Source organism: Anabas testudineus, chromosome 11, assembly GCF_900324465.2.
Source record: "Anabas testudineus chromosome 11, fAnaTes1.2, whole genome shotgun sequence".
NCBI classification, from domain to species: Eukaryota; Metazoa; Chordata; class Actinopteri; order Anabantiformes; family Anabantidae; genus Anabas; species Anabas testudineus.
In genome coordinates, this window is record NC_046620.1 from 3,547,428 (window position 1) to 3,565,123 (window position 17,696).

A 17,696-nucleotide genomic window follows, 5' to 3' on the forward strand; every position below is an offset into this window, starting at 1 on the left:
TCTATCTGTAGTTCTGCTGTTGGCAAAACAATAAATAAATTATATCATGAATAATCATACATTATTCATTATAAACTTTGTCATAAAAATGTCATTCTGATCATGCTCTTTGACTTTACACAATGTTAAATAAAATAAGCTTTGCAATAACAACGTTTCCATCAACTTCAGAGTAAAATGCATCATAAGAAATGAAAGTGATCGTTAACACCGCTTAAGGTTGAAATACTTTAATTTACTCTACACAGTGGACTATTTCACAGTTTATACCAGCTGTAAATATTTTTCACCGCTCTGTATTTAGTTATTGTTACATGTTCTTTATTAAGGTGAGCAAATTACTACAGTTTTGTTTAAATGAGAGTAAATGACCTGAGTTGTGGATACAACTAAATGAAGAATAATGACTGATTACCCTGCATTGAATAGATTTAAAATAGGCCTCCACATGCAGTCAACCAATCAACCAAAGTTTTTATGTAACAATAACAAAATATATCATAACTAAAGTATAAGACTTTAATCACGGAAGTGTCTTATTTTGAAAGGGCCATAAACAGACTTATAAATATGGGAGGTGGGAACAGTAAAAAATAGGAAGTGGGAAAAGTGGGAAAAAGGTTTGGAGAATGTTTTTGTTTTTGTGTATTTTTAAGGATTAGGAGTTTCTTTTTGATGTGGCCTGGTAACTTACGAAGAAGGTAAATTACCGAACTGAACTTAATTCACAGGATGCGGGATGTTTACTATTTATTTGTTTTTTTAACACATGAACCTCGTGGGTTTACTCTCAGTTTACTTGATTGTTTATTTGACTAATACGATCCAAGTGGAGAAAAACAAACACGTGAAAACGTTCATGTGTTAAAACAGATCAGTGCGTTGCGCAACTGTCGTTCGCGGGGACGCGCACATTGAAAACTGCGTCATTGCGTTTCTGCATGTGTTCAACATGTTTCACCAGGTTTAAATACAGAAAGTGTAGAGGTGGCTGTAGACTTCAGGACGAAGGAACAACAAGCTTAGAAATACCAGAACTGAGAGCAGAGCTGGAGAAGAGGTGGAGGGAGAAGATCACAGTGGTCCAAACTGGGAGAGTGGATCCATCCGAGGCCACTGCCCGGAAGAGTGCGGTCCTAGGATCTAAGTTACTGCACAGGACCCTGCAGCTCCCAGGACTCTGATGGAGCACAAAAACCTCCTACAAAGGCCAAGTGTGGAATTTTATAAACAGATGAAGCCACGAACAAACTGAGCGACGTGCGCGTCTTGAACAGACTGTGATCAGTTTCTGACCCAAATCCACTTTAGATGTTGTTCAGGGGCAAGTGAGGACCAGCAAAGCCTGAGTGTCCTTAGAATTAGGCCAAAGATTCAAACCAAGCTCAACCTGCTCCTGTATTATTATGATGCTGTTTCCTGGGACGTGTGCACGAAATAAATGTGATTTAATGTGTTGGTGGCACAAAGCAACGTGTTATCTAATAATGACTGTGTCATGCATGAAGAAGCTGTAGCATCACAGTATTTCTTTATTAATCAGTAAGTGGCTCATGTCCATAAAACTTTCTAAACTTGTTATAAGTTGTTTTTAGTTGTCAGGTCCAGGTAATAAATTTAATGTGTGTGAATGTAACAGCATTTCATGTTACATCATGTCTCAGTCTCCTAGATCCAACTCACCCATGGCCAGAACCCAAGACAGCTGCTAAGCTCCAACAAGATGAAGCTTATTTTGTTGTTTCTATTCTGTCCTATTGCATTTTCAGGTAAGATTACAGACAGTTGTTTGAGAGTTGTAGATGAGGCAGAAATCTGATGTGGTACAAAATGAGTTATGTTTCAAGTTGTTTTACATTATCTACAGGACAAGCACCAAACTAGGACTGATCTACTGAATAAGTAAGGGTTGTATGAAATTAGTTTGTTAGTTTCAGAGGTAGCAGAGTTTCTGTCTTTTCTCTCCAGTCTGCTGATTTAGCCTGTTTGTCAGTCTGTTTCAATAAGTGTTAAGAACTGTAGTTAGAGAGTTTTGGTTTCTTGTCTGTTGTTGGTGGTAGTTTCAGCTTAGTAATCACCGAGCACCTCACCTCACTTGCAATATTTAAAAAACTGCTGAAAACAGAATCTCCTTCGCATCTTCCTTTGCACTTAAAAAAACAAACAAACAAACAAACTTTTCTGCTCTTTCATTCTCACATCTCTTGAAACAGAAACACTTTTTTGATAGCACTCTGCTTTGATGTTTTTTCTTCTTGACTTAGATTTTGTTTGCTTGCCTTGTTCCTCACTTGTAAGTCGCTTTGGATAAAAGCGTCTGCTAAATAACTAAATGTAAATGTATAAGGATGAGACTTGTAACCTAAAGTACACCATCCCAAGTGTGAATCACAGTGGTGGCAGCATCATGTTGTGGAGTTGTTTCCTATACGACAAACCGATGATCTTCTTTCATCTAAAGACATCAGCCATGAGGCTGAAGCTTTTATGCACACTGATCTTTCAATAGGACAATGATCTTAAACCAAAATGGCCCACAGTGTAGAAGTATTTTATTTCTATTAACTGTGTCTCATTCATTAATGAATTATATAGAAATTCTGGTTTAATTTGTGGAGGCACTTTGTAATAAGCATTACACAAAGACTAATCCAACTGTGTTTGTCCCACAGCAAAGCACACCCTGAGGTACACCCTCACCGCTGCTTCAGGAATCCCAAACCTTCCAGAGTTTGTGGCAGTTGCATTAGTTGATAATGTTGAGATCGGTTACTGTGACAGCCACAGAATAAATCCAGAACCTAAGACAGACTGGTCTAAAAAAGGAGTGGAACTATATCCGAATGTCCTGGATTGGTACACTTATAAATGTGAACGTAATCAGCGGCTCATCAAAATGCGCATTGAAAGTTTGAAGAAGCACTTTATCTGCTCAACAGGTATGTTCCAATGTTTTTATATGTTAATATAAAACAATATATAATTCAATAATTCAATGTTACCATGAAGTCCACTCCATAGATATTTTGTGGTACAAAACTCCACACAGTACAGTAGCTTTTTGTGCAGCCTCTTGTGTTTTATTGTGCAGCGCAGCACTTAATTTGCCAAAGTCAAATCTAATTAGCATTCATTAATTTGCCACATGTTTCTTCTACTTTTTTGTGCTTTACTTAAAAGCAGCATACAAAGCAAAGTAAAATATATATTATAACCAATGTGCATCTATAATATTTGTGTGAACTGTTATCCTATTAATATTTATTAGAAAGAAATTAAACTCCATGTCTCCTTAAATGTATGTTATGCATTTTTATATGATCTTATTGTTTAAGTATTTGTATTATAGCTATGATGTATTTATTAAGCAACTACCTGTGTTCTTATCGTCAGCACATAAGCATTATTTGTTTCTCACTCTAGTTTCTGCTGTTTCTCCTTCTCCCTTGTTTTTTTGAGGTGCCTGTGTTTTTCAGAGGATGAATGGCTGTGATTGGGATGATCAAACTGCAGACACCAGTGGTTTTAATCGATATGGCTGTAACGGTGAAGACTTCATCACATTCGACCTGAAGACGCTGACATGGGTTGGTCAGACATCACAGGCCGACATCATCAAACAAGAATGGGACAGAGACACGAGAAGAATTCGGTTCTGGAATAACACACTGACCTATGAGTGCCTTCACTCTCTCAAGGAGTATGTGGCCTTTGGAAAAAGCTCCTTACAGAGAACAGGTAGAGTCGCATATATTTACAGGCCTGTTTCTGTGCCCCAGAGGAATATTAGATAAGTTTAGACTCAACGTTATTTTCGTTGTTCATTTTACATGTCACTGCACAAATTCTTTCTCACGTGTACAACAGAGAGCGCACAAGAGGCTGACAGTAGGTTTGTACAGTGCACATTTTTCTGACATTGCATCACTATTTCACAACCATTTGTGAACATGTCAGCTCAATAACTAGGTGTACTTAACACAAACGACCCCTTTGCACTTACACCAGCACCACCATTCAACAAATATAAGAGCAACATATGATGTCTATTCAAAGGATGAACATGGTATCAAAGCAAAACAGCTGTTAGGCTAAAGGCCAAGCACTGTTTACAGGTTTCATTCAAAACCAACAAATTGGTTAGACTGGTTATTAATTTCAATACAGTAAATTACATAAATTAGAAAAGGGATCAATTCTGTGGGGTAGGTTACATGTGTTTATATCTACATTTCATGAATAAGAGTCCATTGATTTTCATTCCCATTAAAGTAATTTAAAATCTCTTTGCCTCATTCTTCTTCTCTCTCCTCAGATCCTCCCTCAGTGTCTCTCCTCCAGAAGACTCCCTCCTCTCCAGTCAGCTGCCACGCTACAGGTTTCTACCCTGACAGAGCCTCAATGTTCTGGAGGAAAGATGGAGAGGAGATTCATGAGGACGTGGACCATGGAGAGATCCTCCCCAACCATGATGGGACCTTCCAGATGAGAGTTGATCTGAACATTTCCTCAGTCAAACCTGAAGACTGGAGCAGGTACGACTGTGTGTTTCAGTTCTCTGATGTGAAGAAGGACGTCATCACCAAACTGGACAAAGCTGAGATCAGAACCAACTGGGGTAAGACTGGGACCTAAAATGAGGACGTTAGCACAGTTCACAGCCTGAACACTCACTTTGAAATCTTAATATCAACTAATCTGTTCATCAAAACTGGACATTATTGTTTCCCCCCAAATCTGATTGATCCTGATCTGGGTCTTTTATTATTGGATATCTGCAAAGTTGGAAAAATAAAAACACCCCAGAGCTGCATCTCTAACACTGCAGGTCTCATGAAGCAGGTTAAAAGCTACATGTCCACGACACCACAATTAGAAGACTTTTAAATTATTTAGTGATGCCCCCGAAAAACATGCCTGCATGTTTTCTTCTTATTGACCCAATGTTTGTAATAAATAATAGCACCGTGAACTAAATAATGTGTTAAAGTGTGTCTGAGGTTGTTTTGCTATGATTGGATGATATTTAGTGAATTAAAAGAGAGGTACTCAAAGGTGACATATGACATAAATAAAAGTCAGTTACAGGACAAACTTACATGTTTCTGTGTTGGCATCACCTCCTGTTTTATAAGCACTGTCCACACAAATCAATCTCACATCGTGACATTGTGTGTAAATGTTGTGTTCTGGTTCCAGTTCCTCCCTCAGACTTTCTTGTGGCTGCAGTCACTGGAGGAGTTGTAGGACTGCTGCTCCTGTTAGTCTGCATCACTGGACTCTTCATCTGGAGGAAGAATGACAATAACAGGTGTTTCTTACTGTATATGAATGATAATGATGCAAAAGGCTTTCCTTTGTGGTGCATTGATCATTGATTAATAAGTAATCTCTCTTTTGAATTTCAGGATTCCAGTTCTGTAACAGTAAGTATTTCTTCTTGAGTTACATATATATATCGCCAATAACTTTACAACAACAATACCAACGTTTGTTGATCTGTCTTCACAGGAAATCAATAAAGAAGCCGACACATTGAAGTTACAGACCAGACAGCATTACTACAGTATATGGATATACTATATACAATCATCTACTATTGTGTATATAACCATACTCAACCACTTCCATACTGTGAAAATATCTGGGAGTGTACTTGGACAGCAAACTGGACTAAGCACTGTACAAAAAGGCTCAGAGCTGTCTGTACTTTCTGAAGAGACTCTGGTTCTTCAACTTTTGCAGCATCATGTCTGTGGTTCCAGTGTCATCTTCTGTGCTGTGGTTTCCTGGGACAGCAACATGAACTTATCAGGAAGGCTGGCTCTGTCAATCAGCATTACAGAAAAATGTAGCACAGGGATAAGCCCACTAAAATATGTAAATAAGAATCAATTATGTACAATAAAGCGAGACTGTGAACAAAACAGCACTAAAAACCCTGTCACGAGGACCACAGTGTTACGATTCCTCCCTTTGTCCGTCTGTGGGTTTTGTTTTGTTCTGTTTTGGTCGCTCACTCTCCTGCCACGCCCATATATAGACCTCCTCTTCCTCCAGTCTCAACTCACCGGACTAATGACTCGTTTCACCTGTGTGTCCCTTTATAAGCACCCTAGGTCCTCTGGTTAATGTGGTTTGTCACATTTCACATGGATCTACTCCACGTGGTTGTTCGTTGGTCAGTTGGTCTTTGTCACTCAGTCATTTTGGTTAACTGCACTTTTGTTGGATCTTGGTTTCGTTTGTGTTTATGTTTGTGAGTTACCTGCCTTTTGCAGTGTATTTTTTTGTTGTTACTTTGTAGTTCTTGTTCGTGACTTTGTTTGTGTTCCATTAGTGTTTGTGCCATCTTTTGTTTTGTGATCGTGTGTTAGTTTCTAGTTCGTATTTTTGCCTGTGTTACTGTGACCTATGGTCATGTCTTCTGTCTGTCTCTTTCCTTTTCTTTTTGAATAACCACTCGTAGCTGCTCTGGATTCTGGTAACAGCAGGTTTATTCAGCAACCTGTAGTTTCACAAGGGATAGAAAAGCAATCTGCTCGTGTGCGCTCTGTCTCTCAAGAAATCCTCTGCGCTTCTCAAGATTACCCAAACATAGTTCACATCTGTCTGCATTGTGATCATATAGTGGACTATGTGTTTGCGAGTAAGATAAAAACAGTAAAACCTACAGTAAAAAATTACAGTAAAAATAAATTCACACAAAATAAAAACATACACCTACACTGGACAGTTACCTTTCTCATATTTTCATTAACAATATGAAACACTTCAACAAGTTACAGCTTCACTTAAAACATGTAACTTAGCAAGATATCAAATAGAATCTTAAACACATTTTTACAATATAAATGTGATTATCAAGCAATATACAATGACATACCTGTAGTTTAACAAGGGATAGAAAGGCTGAATGGGTCACAATGGGTGTTGTGGGCAATCTGCTCGTATGCGCTCTGTCTGGAGAGACAACACCATTATATTTAGCTCACTAGCTTAGGCTGGGGCTTCGACATTTCGAGCTAAAACACACAGAAAATGGTTCATAAGTCGAACAAAAACTGCTACTATCAGCCTCATAGTGCTGGTAAAACTTTTATGTACTTTTAAATAAAGTTAACACACTTTGCCCACGGACACATTCACAGGTCTCTTTTAGTTGATACTGTTAGTTTTGGTAGTTCCTTGCGTCCCCTGCCCTTTTGTTAATAAATAACCCGTGATTTGTACTCGTCCTCCCTCGTCCGTTTGTTAGTTTGTAACACACAGTCTCTGTCTCTCTAAAGTGCACTAACCTGCTAAATTGTCATGCAGCAATAAAAATTTACTTTTTGCGAAGTGTCTGTTTTCCAGTATTAATATTTTGATTGTAAAATGTGAACTTGTGTCAGAGAATCCAATTCAAATAAAAGGAACAAGCCTTCCAGTCGTACTTAAACTATGCAACACATTTCCTGCTTTATAGAGGAGTCCATTGTGCAGATCCGATTGAAGAATCCAGGAAATAGCTGTGAGACACAGGAAGATTCAAATTAAAAGTTTTACAATACAAGAAAACATTTTATTTGTTTGATTTTTGAGTCCCCACCACACACACGTCCCAAATGTTACTGTTCCCGCTCAACCACAGGCCAATCGTCACGCCTAGATTAGTGAAACACGTAAAATCCTCTTTCATGAATACGAGCGTCTCCACCTTGTTTGGACCTGTGCTCTATCACACAAATATGTGTTAACACCCACAAACGAAACACGCAACTTCATAAAAATACCTAAATGTGATGAGTTTCTTTGACATTCATGATTTACAGAAAGTAATAAATGTGGTGCTACCTTCACCTTTCATTTGGCAACACTAGCAGGTCTCTCCTATTATCATAATAGTTTTATCTTTCCTTTCTCTCTTTCTCCACCCTTGCCACCTTTCCTCGCTTCTTCTACCTCCGTTATGTCCCTCTCTTCACTTTCAAGAAGAAGAAAGTTGTTTTTAATTATCTGGCAGCTTTGCCAGTTTAGTTGATGTGTATTTACTCTAAGAGTGGCTCTTCTGCTTTTATAGTCAAAAGTCAAAATTATGGGAATCTCTCATATCTCTCTCTGTCTCCTGTACTTTAAGTTTCAGTTCTACAAAATGGAAATCTCCTCTTTATTAAAAACTGTTTATTGTTAATAAAAAAGTGTGTGTTTACTGTATTGATTGATTGTTAATCAACCATTTATGTTGAATGCTGATTTCTTAAATTGACTTAAATTTCTCTCAGATTTTTGAAACACTTGATAGTGAGTGTGAAACAAACATTTATACTCCTGCATTTAAAGGGGAGGTTGTGACCCTGAAGGAGAGCAGCCACAAAGAGAACTGTCTGAGATGTGGCTGTGGGGAGACTGCTGTCTTTGACAAGACAGTGGAGAGTGAAGACGATCTAAGTACAGTACATGGGCCACAGAGAAAGGTTAAAGGTTAAGAGAAAAGCAAATAGACCAAACAAACATTCTTCACAACATTGAGGTTCCTACCACAGACATGTTAACTCTATGTTGTTCCATGTTTTAAAGGAGCCTCAAAGACAAAGTTCCTGCTACATCTAACTGTCCTCCACTACAACATGACGAGTTAAATGCACAATTCCAGCCCACATTTGTTTGGGAAACTTTTAAAGGTGAAAAATATGGTGAAACAGTGGTGAACTATCTGTTACTACAGAGACCTGGAAGAAAAACGGCTCCACTGTTAAATATGGAGCTGATTTAAATCATAACATAGTAGTTTATCATAAGAATACATCTGAGAAAACACATAAATGTATTGGAAGTACAAAAGTATAAAGTTTCCTGTGAATTGCACTAGAGAAAAAGTAAAAGTACCATACTCCAGTAATGTATGTTAGTGCAGTACTTCAGTAAATGTACTTAAATATTACTATTACTTAATATTACTCTCTTTCTAGTAGTAACGTGCACTGCAGGCTTTTCTTCCAAAACGTAGAGCAGTTTAAAATAAAGCATTATGTAAAGAAAATACTCATTAGTGTACTTCTACAGTGACGTGGTAGATGTACTCAGATCTTTCCACCACTGGTACTAGACAGGTAGGTTGCAATCAGACAGTACAGAAAAGTCTGAATAGTGTCAACTTCAGTTAAGAACTTAAGTTGAATTCATTAATATAAACTATTTTTATAGCCTACACATATGTATGAAACTTAAAAAAACATTTGAAAGAAGGGCGTCAGACATGTCGGTACAAATGTCTAAATAAGAGTTACAGGAATGTAGAGAGTTTTTCTTCTAATGAGGACACTAAAGGAAATAGAAAATGATGTTCAGACAGACTCTGTCAATGAATGTTTAATGTCCTGTGGTATTAAATGACATTTTATATGTTTTGAATAAGTATAAATCATGCTTTATCATGCTTTGCTCATGTGACAGGAGGTTTCCCTGGTTACCCCACCTCTATGGAACAGAACCAACAGAACAATTGAACATTTGCATAAAATGGAACATTAGTGATATTATACAAGGACAGAATTCTTTCTCAGGTCTTTCCCACATTGACTACCAGAGAGGTAAGACCACTTTACAGCTGAGAGAAAAGAAATGTTTGTAACTTGTCTGTTTGTGTTCAGTAGAAACACACTGTGTTGGGAAAAAAGGGAAATCACTTTACCTGAGTGTTTGTTTAAGTCAATGACTTTTTTGTCAGCAACGTTACAAATTACATTACACTAAGATGTGCACATTTGGCTTTAAACTGGAAGTGAAAACATGCTACTGTTAGTTTGCACAGCACAGTTTTAATGAATAATGTTTGTTTTAAGTTTAATGAAACAGCTGATGCTGTGTTTACTAAACAATAACTAAAACACCAGCAAATGACACGGGCTTATGGCAGAAAACAAGGTCGAAAAGCTGTATACTATAAATGTGTTTTTGTATTTATCTCCACTCTGTATTATTTTTATCGAGTTGTGTTATTTAAGTGAAAAACTGTTTTCATAAAGTGTCAGATTGGGCAGAGGAAATGTACTATTTCAGTTACAGTTGTATCTCGTGTGCAGTGGCAGTAAAGCTATTCTACTCTACATCCTAATTACTCTATGTAGTTTGAAACGGCAGAGAGATGGTGGTATTTGATTCTAAAAAGAAACTTTATATTTTGTGTCATGTCAGATTAGCGAACGACAAAATAAAAAGAAAGGAGAGACGACAAAAAGCAAGAAAGAAACATACAAAAAACTTGATACCATCAGAAAGGTAAGACCACTTTACAGCTGAGATAAAAAATGTTTTTTACTTGTCTTACTGTTTGTGTTCAGTAGAAACACACTGTGTTGGGGAAAAAGGGAAATCACTTTACCTGAGTGTTTGTTTAAGTCAATGACTTTTTTGTCAGCAACGTTACAAATAACATTACACTAAGATGTGGACATTTGGCTTTAAACTGGAAGTGAAAACATGCTACTGTTAGTTTGCACAGCACAGTTTTAATGAATAATGTTTGTTTTAAGTTTAATGAAACAGCTGATGCTGTGTTAAGTTTACTAAACAATAACTAAAACACCAGCAAATGACACGGGCTTATGGCAGAAAACAAGGTCGAAAAGCTGTATACTCATAAATGTGTTTTTGTATTTTATCTCCACTCTGTATTATTTTATCCGAGTTGTGTTATTTAAGTGAAAAACTGTTTTCATAAAGTGTCAGATTGGGCAGAGGAAATGTACTATTTCAGTTACAGTTGTATCTCGTGTGCAGTGGCAGTAAAGCTATTCTACTCTACATCCTAATTACTCTATGTAGTTTGAAACGGCAGAGAGATGGTGGAATTTGATTCTAAAAAGAAACTTTATATTTTGTGTCATGTCAGATTAGCGAACGACAAAATAAAACGAAAGGAGAGACGACAAAAAGCAAGAAAGAAACATACAAAAAACTTGATACCATCAGAAAGGTAAGACCACTTTACAGCTGAGATAAAAAATGTTTTTTACTTGTCTTACTGTTTGTGTTCAGTAGAAACACACTGTGTTGGGGAAAAAGTGAAATCACTTTACCTGAGTGTTTGTTTAAGTCAATAACTTTTGTTATCAGCAACGTTACAAATAACATTACATTAAGATGTGGACATTTGGCTTTAAACTGGAAGTGAAAACATCCATTAGTTTGCACAGCACACATCAAACATTTCTCTGTTTCGTAAACTGTCTATGTGTCAAATGGGCTGATGTAAATGACTTTACATTACAAATAATTTAAAATGTAAAATAAATAAATAAATAAATAAATAAATAAATAACACCAAAGACAAATATGAACGTTTTGCTGTAAACTGGACATGAAAATGCATCGTTTACTTTGCACAGCACAAACAATCTTGCTTTTACTGTTGCCTGGGTTTTTCCAAATAGGTTTTTACCGGTTTCTATTTGCAAATGTCAGATTATCTGAAATGGCTAAAATTACTAGTTCATAAATAAGATAGCAGCATGACTAGAAACTAATAATGTTGTTAAAAAGTTGTTGTAGAGAAAAATACAATATATTCCTCTGATTTGTAATGGAGGAAAAGTAACATGAACTAGAAATACTCAAGCACAGCACTTGAAAACTGTACCAGTACTAATTAAATAACAATAACTTAAGAATCAGCAAGTGAAACAGCCTACTGGCAGAAACAGTGTAAATTCATGGGGGTATTTGATTCTAAAAAGAAACTTTTACATTTTATGTCAGATTATTGAACAACAAGGAAACCATCTAAAAAACATAATGGCCAATAATCTGGCTTATTCATGGATGAAGAAAACGCCTGTCATACCTATTTACGGAGGTGAAGGTAGAGAAACCAGGCTAGCATGGCTTACAAGCTTCCTAGAAAAAGGAGACAATTTAATAGAGGAAGTAGCCAGAGAAGACATTGAGAAAAGAAGGAGAGGTGAGCAGGAGGACGGCAAAACCATCAAAGAAATGGAAGAAAGGAGAAAAGCAATGCACGAATATCTGAAAGACTGGGATAAAAAGAGAGAGGAGAAGGAGAGGGAAGAGGATGATAAATACGGCAAGGACCATCCAGTACGGCAGGAAGCAAGACAAGAACAAAAGTACCTAAATGAAATTGTGGAAATGCGTGTGGCCGAATGGATGAGGAGAGTGAGGGAGCTGACGTGGAAAGAGGAAGAAAGAGAAAGAAGAGACAAACTAAGACAGCAGATAGTGGAAAGAGAAACGGAGAATTTACAGCACGACAACAGGAAGATTTTGGACTATTTGGATTTTCTAAAATTTAGATGGCAGGCCAACGAGAACAACAGAGCACGGAGGCAGGAGATACAACGGCTCATACGGACGAAGAAAGAAATGGACAGGCGAGAGAAGGCTGAGAAGAAGGAGGAAAAGAGGAAAGAGAAATGGGAGAAGAAGTGGGAGAAGGAGAAGGAGAAGAGAGAGAAGTGGGAGGAGAAGGAGGAAAAGAAGAGAGAAAAGTGGGAGGAGAAGGAGGCCAAAATAAGGAAGAAGATAGACAAAGCAAAAGAGAAACGGGCTCGGAAAGAGGCAAAACGACTGGAGAAGATCGACCAAAAAATAGACAAAGCCCTCAAGAAGAGGGTGGAAAAGAAGATGAAGGAGGAGGACAAAAGAAGGAAGAAGGAGGAAAAGGAAAGATCAAAAAGGTGGGAGAAAGAAAGGAAGAAGAAGGAGAAGGAGGAACAGAAGGCAATAAAGAGAGCAGAGAAATCTGCAAAGAAGGAGAGAGAACAACAGGAGAAGGAGGAGAAGAAACAACTGAAGAAGGAGAAGGAGGAAAAGAAGAAGGCCGAGAAAAGGCAAAAGAAGGAGAGAGAACAACAGGAGAAGGAGGAAAGAAACAAAGGGGGAGAAAATATCAAATAACAACAAAAAGCGATGAGGAGGTAGAAGGTTGGACCATTCAGATGGATGGAAGACGCTGTGCTTGGGTCCCCAGTGAAACAGGTGAAAATTCAGTTCACACTCTTTCAGTACAATTTCATAGACGTACTTCATGTGTTTTTACTCAGTGTCTCGTTTTGGAGCCTGTATCTGAAACTTTCTTTCTGTAAATTTCAGAGGACCAATTCAAACCCTTTGATTTTCATCATCATTGTAAAGACACTCACAAAAAGGTAGGGTGGTTTGATTGGCTGCAAAACTTCAACCGTAATTAATAACAAATACATTCATATGTATAAAACACCACATACTGTAAAAAACACCACCTACTGTAAAAAACACCACATGTTGTAAAAAACACTATCTAATGTATAAAACAACAGGAGAAGGAGGAGAAGAAACAACTGAAGAAGGAGAAGGAGGAAAAGAAGAAGGCTGAGAAAAAGCAAAAGAAGGAGAGAGAACAACAGGAGGAGGAGGAGAAGAAACAACTGAAGAAGGAGAAGGAGGAAAAGAAGAAGGCCGAGAAAAGGCAAAAGAAGGAGAGAGAACAACAGGAGAAGGAGGAAAGAAAACAAAGAGGGAGAAAATATCAAATAACAACAAAAAGCGATGAGGAGGTAGAAGGTTGGACCATTCAGATGGATGGAAGACGCTGTGCTTGGGTCCCCAGTGAAACAGGTGGAAATTCAGTTCACACTCTTTCAGTACAATTTCATAGACGTACTTCATGTGTTTTTACTCAGTGTCTCGTTTTGGAGCCTGTATCTGAAACTTTCTTTCTGTAAATTTCAGAGGACCAATTTAAGCCCTTTGATTTTCATCATCATTGTAAAGACACTCACAAAAAGGTAGGGTGCTTTGATTGGCTGCAAAACTTCAACCGTAATTAATAACAAATACATTCATATGTATAAAACACCACATACTGTAAAAAAAAACACCACCTAATGAATAAAACACCACCTAATGGATAAAACACCACCTAATGGATAAAACACCACCTAATGGATAAAACACCACTTACTGCATAAAACACCAGCTAATGGATAAAACACCACCAACAATACCATGTTAACCACCTGATAACACCCTTTTTGGTGAAGCTTCACAGTTATCCAGATGAAGCTATCTGGAAGTTGAGTCAACGAGTTTTACTTCTTGTTAGGGGGAAATGTTTCAGTTTTCATCCAAGTAGCTACTTTAGTCTGAGGATAGTTGGTTAGAGACCACAAATTTTATCCCCCATGTTGTTTCACATCACACTTGGTCTGAACAGGCTCATGAGGTGAAACGATGGACAGGGGGAATGTGATAGGATGTAATAGTCACACCTCTGTCAACCCATTCTTCCCCCTTGAGTGGGTTGTTGGTGTGTCCACCCTGGTGCATGTGTGAACCGGGCCTGATTTTTCTGGGGATGGATGAAAGGGCAGCATAATAAAAAGGAGACAGGTTGTGGGTAAGGGGGTGTTTATTTACACATGCAAACCCCTCTCAAACCACCTGTCTCTGTTGCTCCTTCTGTGCTGTGTGTGTTGGTGGGTTTGAAGTGGACAGGTATCCATTGTTTTCCAAAAATCCTTTTTAGCTTCTCAGACACCCCAGCCATGTCAGCAATGACCAGGTTTCTGCGTTGGGCCTGGGACTCAGACTGTTCCACTTTCCCTTTCCCGGAACAGGATGCTACCTTGTGGATGGCCCACTTGGGGTATCCACAGGTCTTGAGAGCTGTCTTCAGATGTCTGTCTTCCTTCTTTTTGGCTTCTGTGGCGTTGAGGATGTTTTCCGCTCTGGTTCAGAGTCCTGATTAAAGTTGGCACCAGCACACTTCTGGTTTTCTAGTTTTCAGAGAGGAGGTGAGACAGGCTCTTGGTGGTCAGGAGGTGTTTTCAGATGACTGGACAGCTACAGCTAATGTGTAGAAGTGGATTTGAACAGGTTGGCGAGGATGTGCAGCAGGTTAGGGTGAGTAAATATAGGGATGGAAATGTATTGACAGGTGCCAGGACTGCGACGGAAAGACGAAAGGAGAACTTTGAAGAGTTAATGAGAGAAGAGTCAAAGAGCTGTCTGTTGTTGTGCAGGAAGTAGCTAAGGTTAATAAGAGTGAAGTGAGGAGGGCATTGAAGAGGATGAAGAGTAGAAGAGCTGTCTGTTGTTGTGCAGGAAGTAGCTAAGGTTAATAAGAGTGAAGTGAGGAGGGCATTAAAGAGGATGAAGAGTGGAAAGGCAGTTGGTCCTGATGACAGACCTGTGGAGGTATGGAAGTGTCTAGGAGAGGTGGCAGAAGAGTTTGACTAGTTGAACTAGAGTTAGAGGATGCCAGAGGAATGGAGGAGAAGTGTACTGGTGCCAATTTGTGTATGTTAGAGTTGTGCTAGACATGTATGAGATGGTGAGCTGTCGTGGGACAGAGTAGTTCAAGCTGGAGGTGGGTTTGCATCAAGGATCGGCTCTGAGCCCCTTCTTGTTTACTCTGGTGATGGACAGGCGGACAGATGAGGTTAGACAGGGACTATGAAATTTGCAGATGACATTGTGGCCTGTCGCAAGAGCAGGGTGGAAGAAAATCTAGAGAGGTAGAGGCGTGCTCTGGAAAGCAGAAGAAGAAAGGTTAGCTGCAGCAAGACAGAGAACATATGTGTGAATGAGAGGGAACCAAGTGGAACAGTGAAGTTACAGGGAGCAGAGGTAAAGAAGGTGCAGGACTTTAAATACTTAGGGCCGACAGTTCAGAGCAATGTAGAGTGTGGAAAAGAGCTGAAGAGGCGTGTGCAACAAGGATGGAACGGGTGGAGAAAAGTTTTAGGTGTGTTGTGTGATAAACAGTATCAGCGAGAATGAGGAAAGGCGTTCATAGGTTAGTGTTAGGCTTAGGTGGCGTGTGTGCAAGCAGGATAGAACAGGTGGAGAAAGGTTGTAGGCGTGTTGTGTGATAAAATAGTATCGTTCATAGGTTAGTGTTTGGATCAGGTGGTAGGGAGACCAGTGATGCTGTACCGTAGAGCGGAAAAAATCCTCACCTCCACAGAAGCCAAAGAGAAGGATGACAGACATCTGAAGACAGCTCTCAAGACCTGTGGATACCCCAAGTGGGCCGTCCACAAGGTAGCATCCTGCTCCAGGAAAGGGACAACAGAACAGTCCGAGTCCCAGGTCTAACGCAGAAACCTGGTCATTCCTAACATGGCTGGGATGTCTGAGAAGCTTAAAAGGATTTAAAAAATTGAATAAAACATACCTGTCCACTTCAAACCCACTAACACACTTAGACAGAGATTAGTGTATGCGGTCCAATGCATGGAAGCTCTGACCTGTGCATTGGAGAAGCCGCTACACAGGAGGATGGTACAGCACAGGGGGAGCAACACCTTAGGAACTGAATTAGCTGTGTACCTTTATTTAATGGACAAAGGACACACATTTTAAGACAATGGTGTACATATTGGACATAAAAGACAAGTGGTTTGAGAAACATGTAAGGGAAGCTTTGCATGTGTAAATAAACACCCCCTCACCCACCAGAGATGGAGGCCTTACACACAACCTGTCTCCTATTTATCATGTTGCCCTTTCATCCATCCTCATAGAAATCAGGCCCAGTTCACACATGCACCAGGGACACACCAAAAACTCACTTTAGGGGGAAGGAGGGGTTGACAGAGGTGTGAATCTTACATCCTATCACATTCCCCCCGTCCTTCGTTTCACCTCATGAGTGTGAAGTGAAACAACATGGGGGATAAATTTGTGGTCTTTAACCAACTACCCTCAGACTAAAGTAGCTACTTGGATGAAGACAAGGAACAAGGAAAACCAGTTGCCATGACTCAACTTCCGGATAGCTTCATCAGGATAACTGTGAATCTTTACCAACAATTACCATTTAGGGTCTTTTAGAAATATTTGCTAAAGTTGTGTAAAATTGCGTTGTGCACTATATAACCTGACCACACCAAACAAGATGCAACTTATGCTGGGCTATCTTTGTTAACGAGTTTGCATGTTTTCTTACAAATGTTTGCTGATACTGACCAGGCCTGAACCCACAGTTTAGGTTTTACACTTCAGTTTAGAGGTGGACACTGTAAAAGATCCTCAGTCACACAAATATTCAATTTGCAAATTACAAAGTCACACACAGGCACAAACTTATCCTCCTCAATTAAGTAGTTTAATCTCAGCTGAGTCGCATAGTGTGAAGTAGGGAAGACTGGTTGGCCTATGACGGGTAAGATCCCACCAGTAAAACCACGGGACAACCTAAGGCAGGCACAGCCACGATTATTTGACTGCGACGCTGCCACGGGCAGCCACAGTGCACAAACGGACTGTGACTTGTGTTCCTGTACAGTATGCAGGGACACAGCTCACAGACTGACAGCACAGGGATGGAAACATCATGAAAACATGAGTAACTACTTCACCAAAATATGGAAGGCTGGTTCGCCTATGACGGGTAAGATCCCACCAGTAAAACCACGGGACAACCTAAGGCAGGCACAGCCACGATTATTTGACTGCGACGCTGCCAAGAGCAGCCACAGTGCACAAACGGACTGTGACTTGTGTGCCTGTAAAGTATGCAGGGACACAGCTCACAGACTGACAGCACAGGGATGGAAACATCATGAAAGCATGAGTAACTACTTCACCAAAGTATGGAAGGCTGGTTCGCCTATGACGGGTAAGATCCCACCGGTAAAACCACGGGACAACCTAAGGCAGGCACAGTCACGATTACTTGGGAGGCTGTAGTGTGCTTTGATTTTGAATTG

At 39.3% G+C, this 17,696-nt stretch overlaps 2 protein-coding genes across 3 annotated transcripts; both read left to right on the forward strand.

The window, feature by feature from the left end:
* Positions 1 to 566: 566 nt before the first annotated feature.
* Positions 567 to 7,555, forward strand: LOC113154483 (major histocompatibility complex class I-related gene protein-like). Of its 2 annotated transcripts, none has more exons than XM_026348732.2 (8): positions 567 to 701; positions 1,665 to 1,769; positions 2,673 to 2,939; positions 3,460 to 3,738; positions 4,316 to 4,618; positions 5,200 to 5,311; positions 5,409 to 5,426; positions 5,512 to 7,555. In XM_026348732.2, exons 2-7 carry the CDS (start codon positions 1,724 to 1,726, stop codon positions 5,422 to 5,424), a joined length of 1,023 nt encoding a protein of 340 aa, XP_026204517.1. In that variant the 5' UTR covers positions 567 to 701; positions 1,665 to 1,723; the 3' UTR covers positions 5,425 to 5,426; positions 5,512 to 7,555. The 2 variants fall into 2 exon arrangements, with proteins under 2 accessions (XP_026204517.1, XP_033182126.1); XM_033326235.1 differs by having other exon boundaries at positions 5,200 to 5,305; positions 5,406 to 5,426.
* A 2,625-nt stretch (positions 7,556 to 10,180) lies between these two features.
* On the forward strand, positions 10,181 to 16,080 carry LOC113152106 (vicilin-like seed storage protein At2g18540). Its single transcript, XM_033326262.1, has 4 exons — positions 10,181 to 10,260; positions 10,874 to 10,957; positions 11,740 to 12,425; positions 15,924 to 16,080. The coding sequence occupies exons 3-4, from the start codon at positions 11,776 to 11,778 to the stop codon at positions 16,078 to 16,080; spliced, it is 807 nt and encodes a 268-aa protein (XP_033182153.1). The 5' UTR covers positions 10,181 to 10,260; positions 10,874 to 10,957; positions 11,740 to 11,775.
* Positions 16,081 to 17,696: the final 1,616 nt, after the last annotated feature.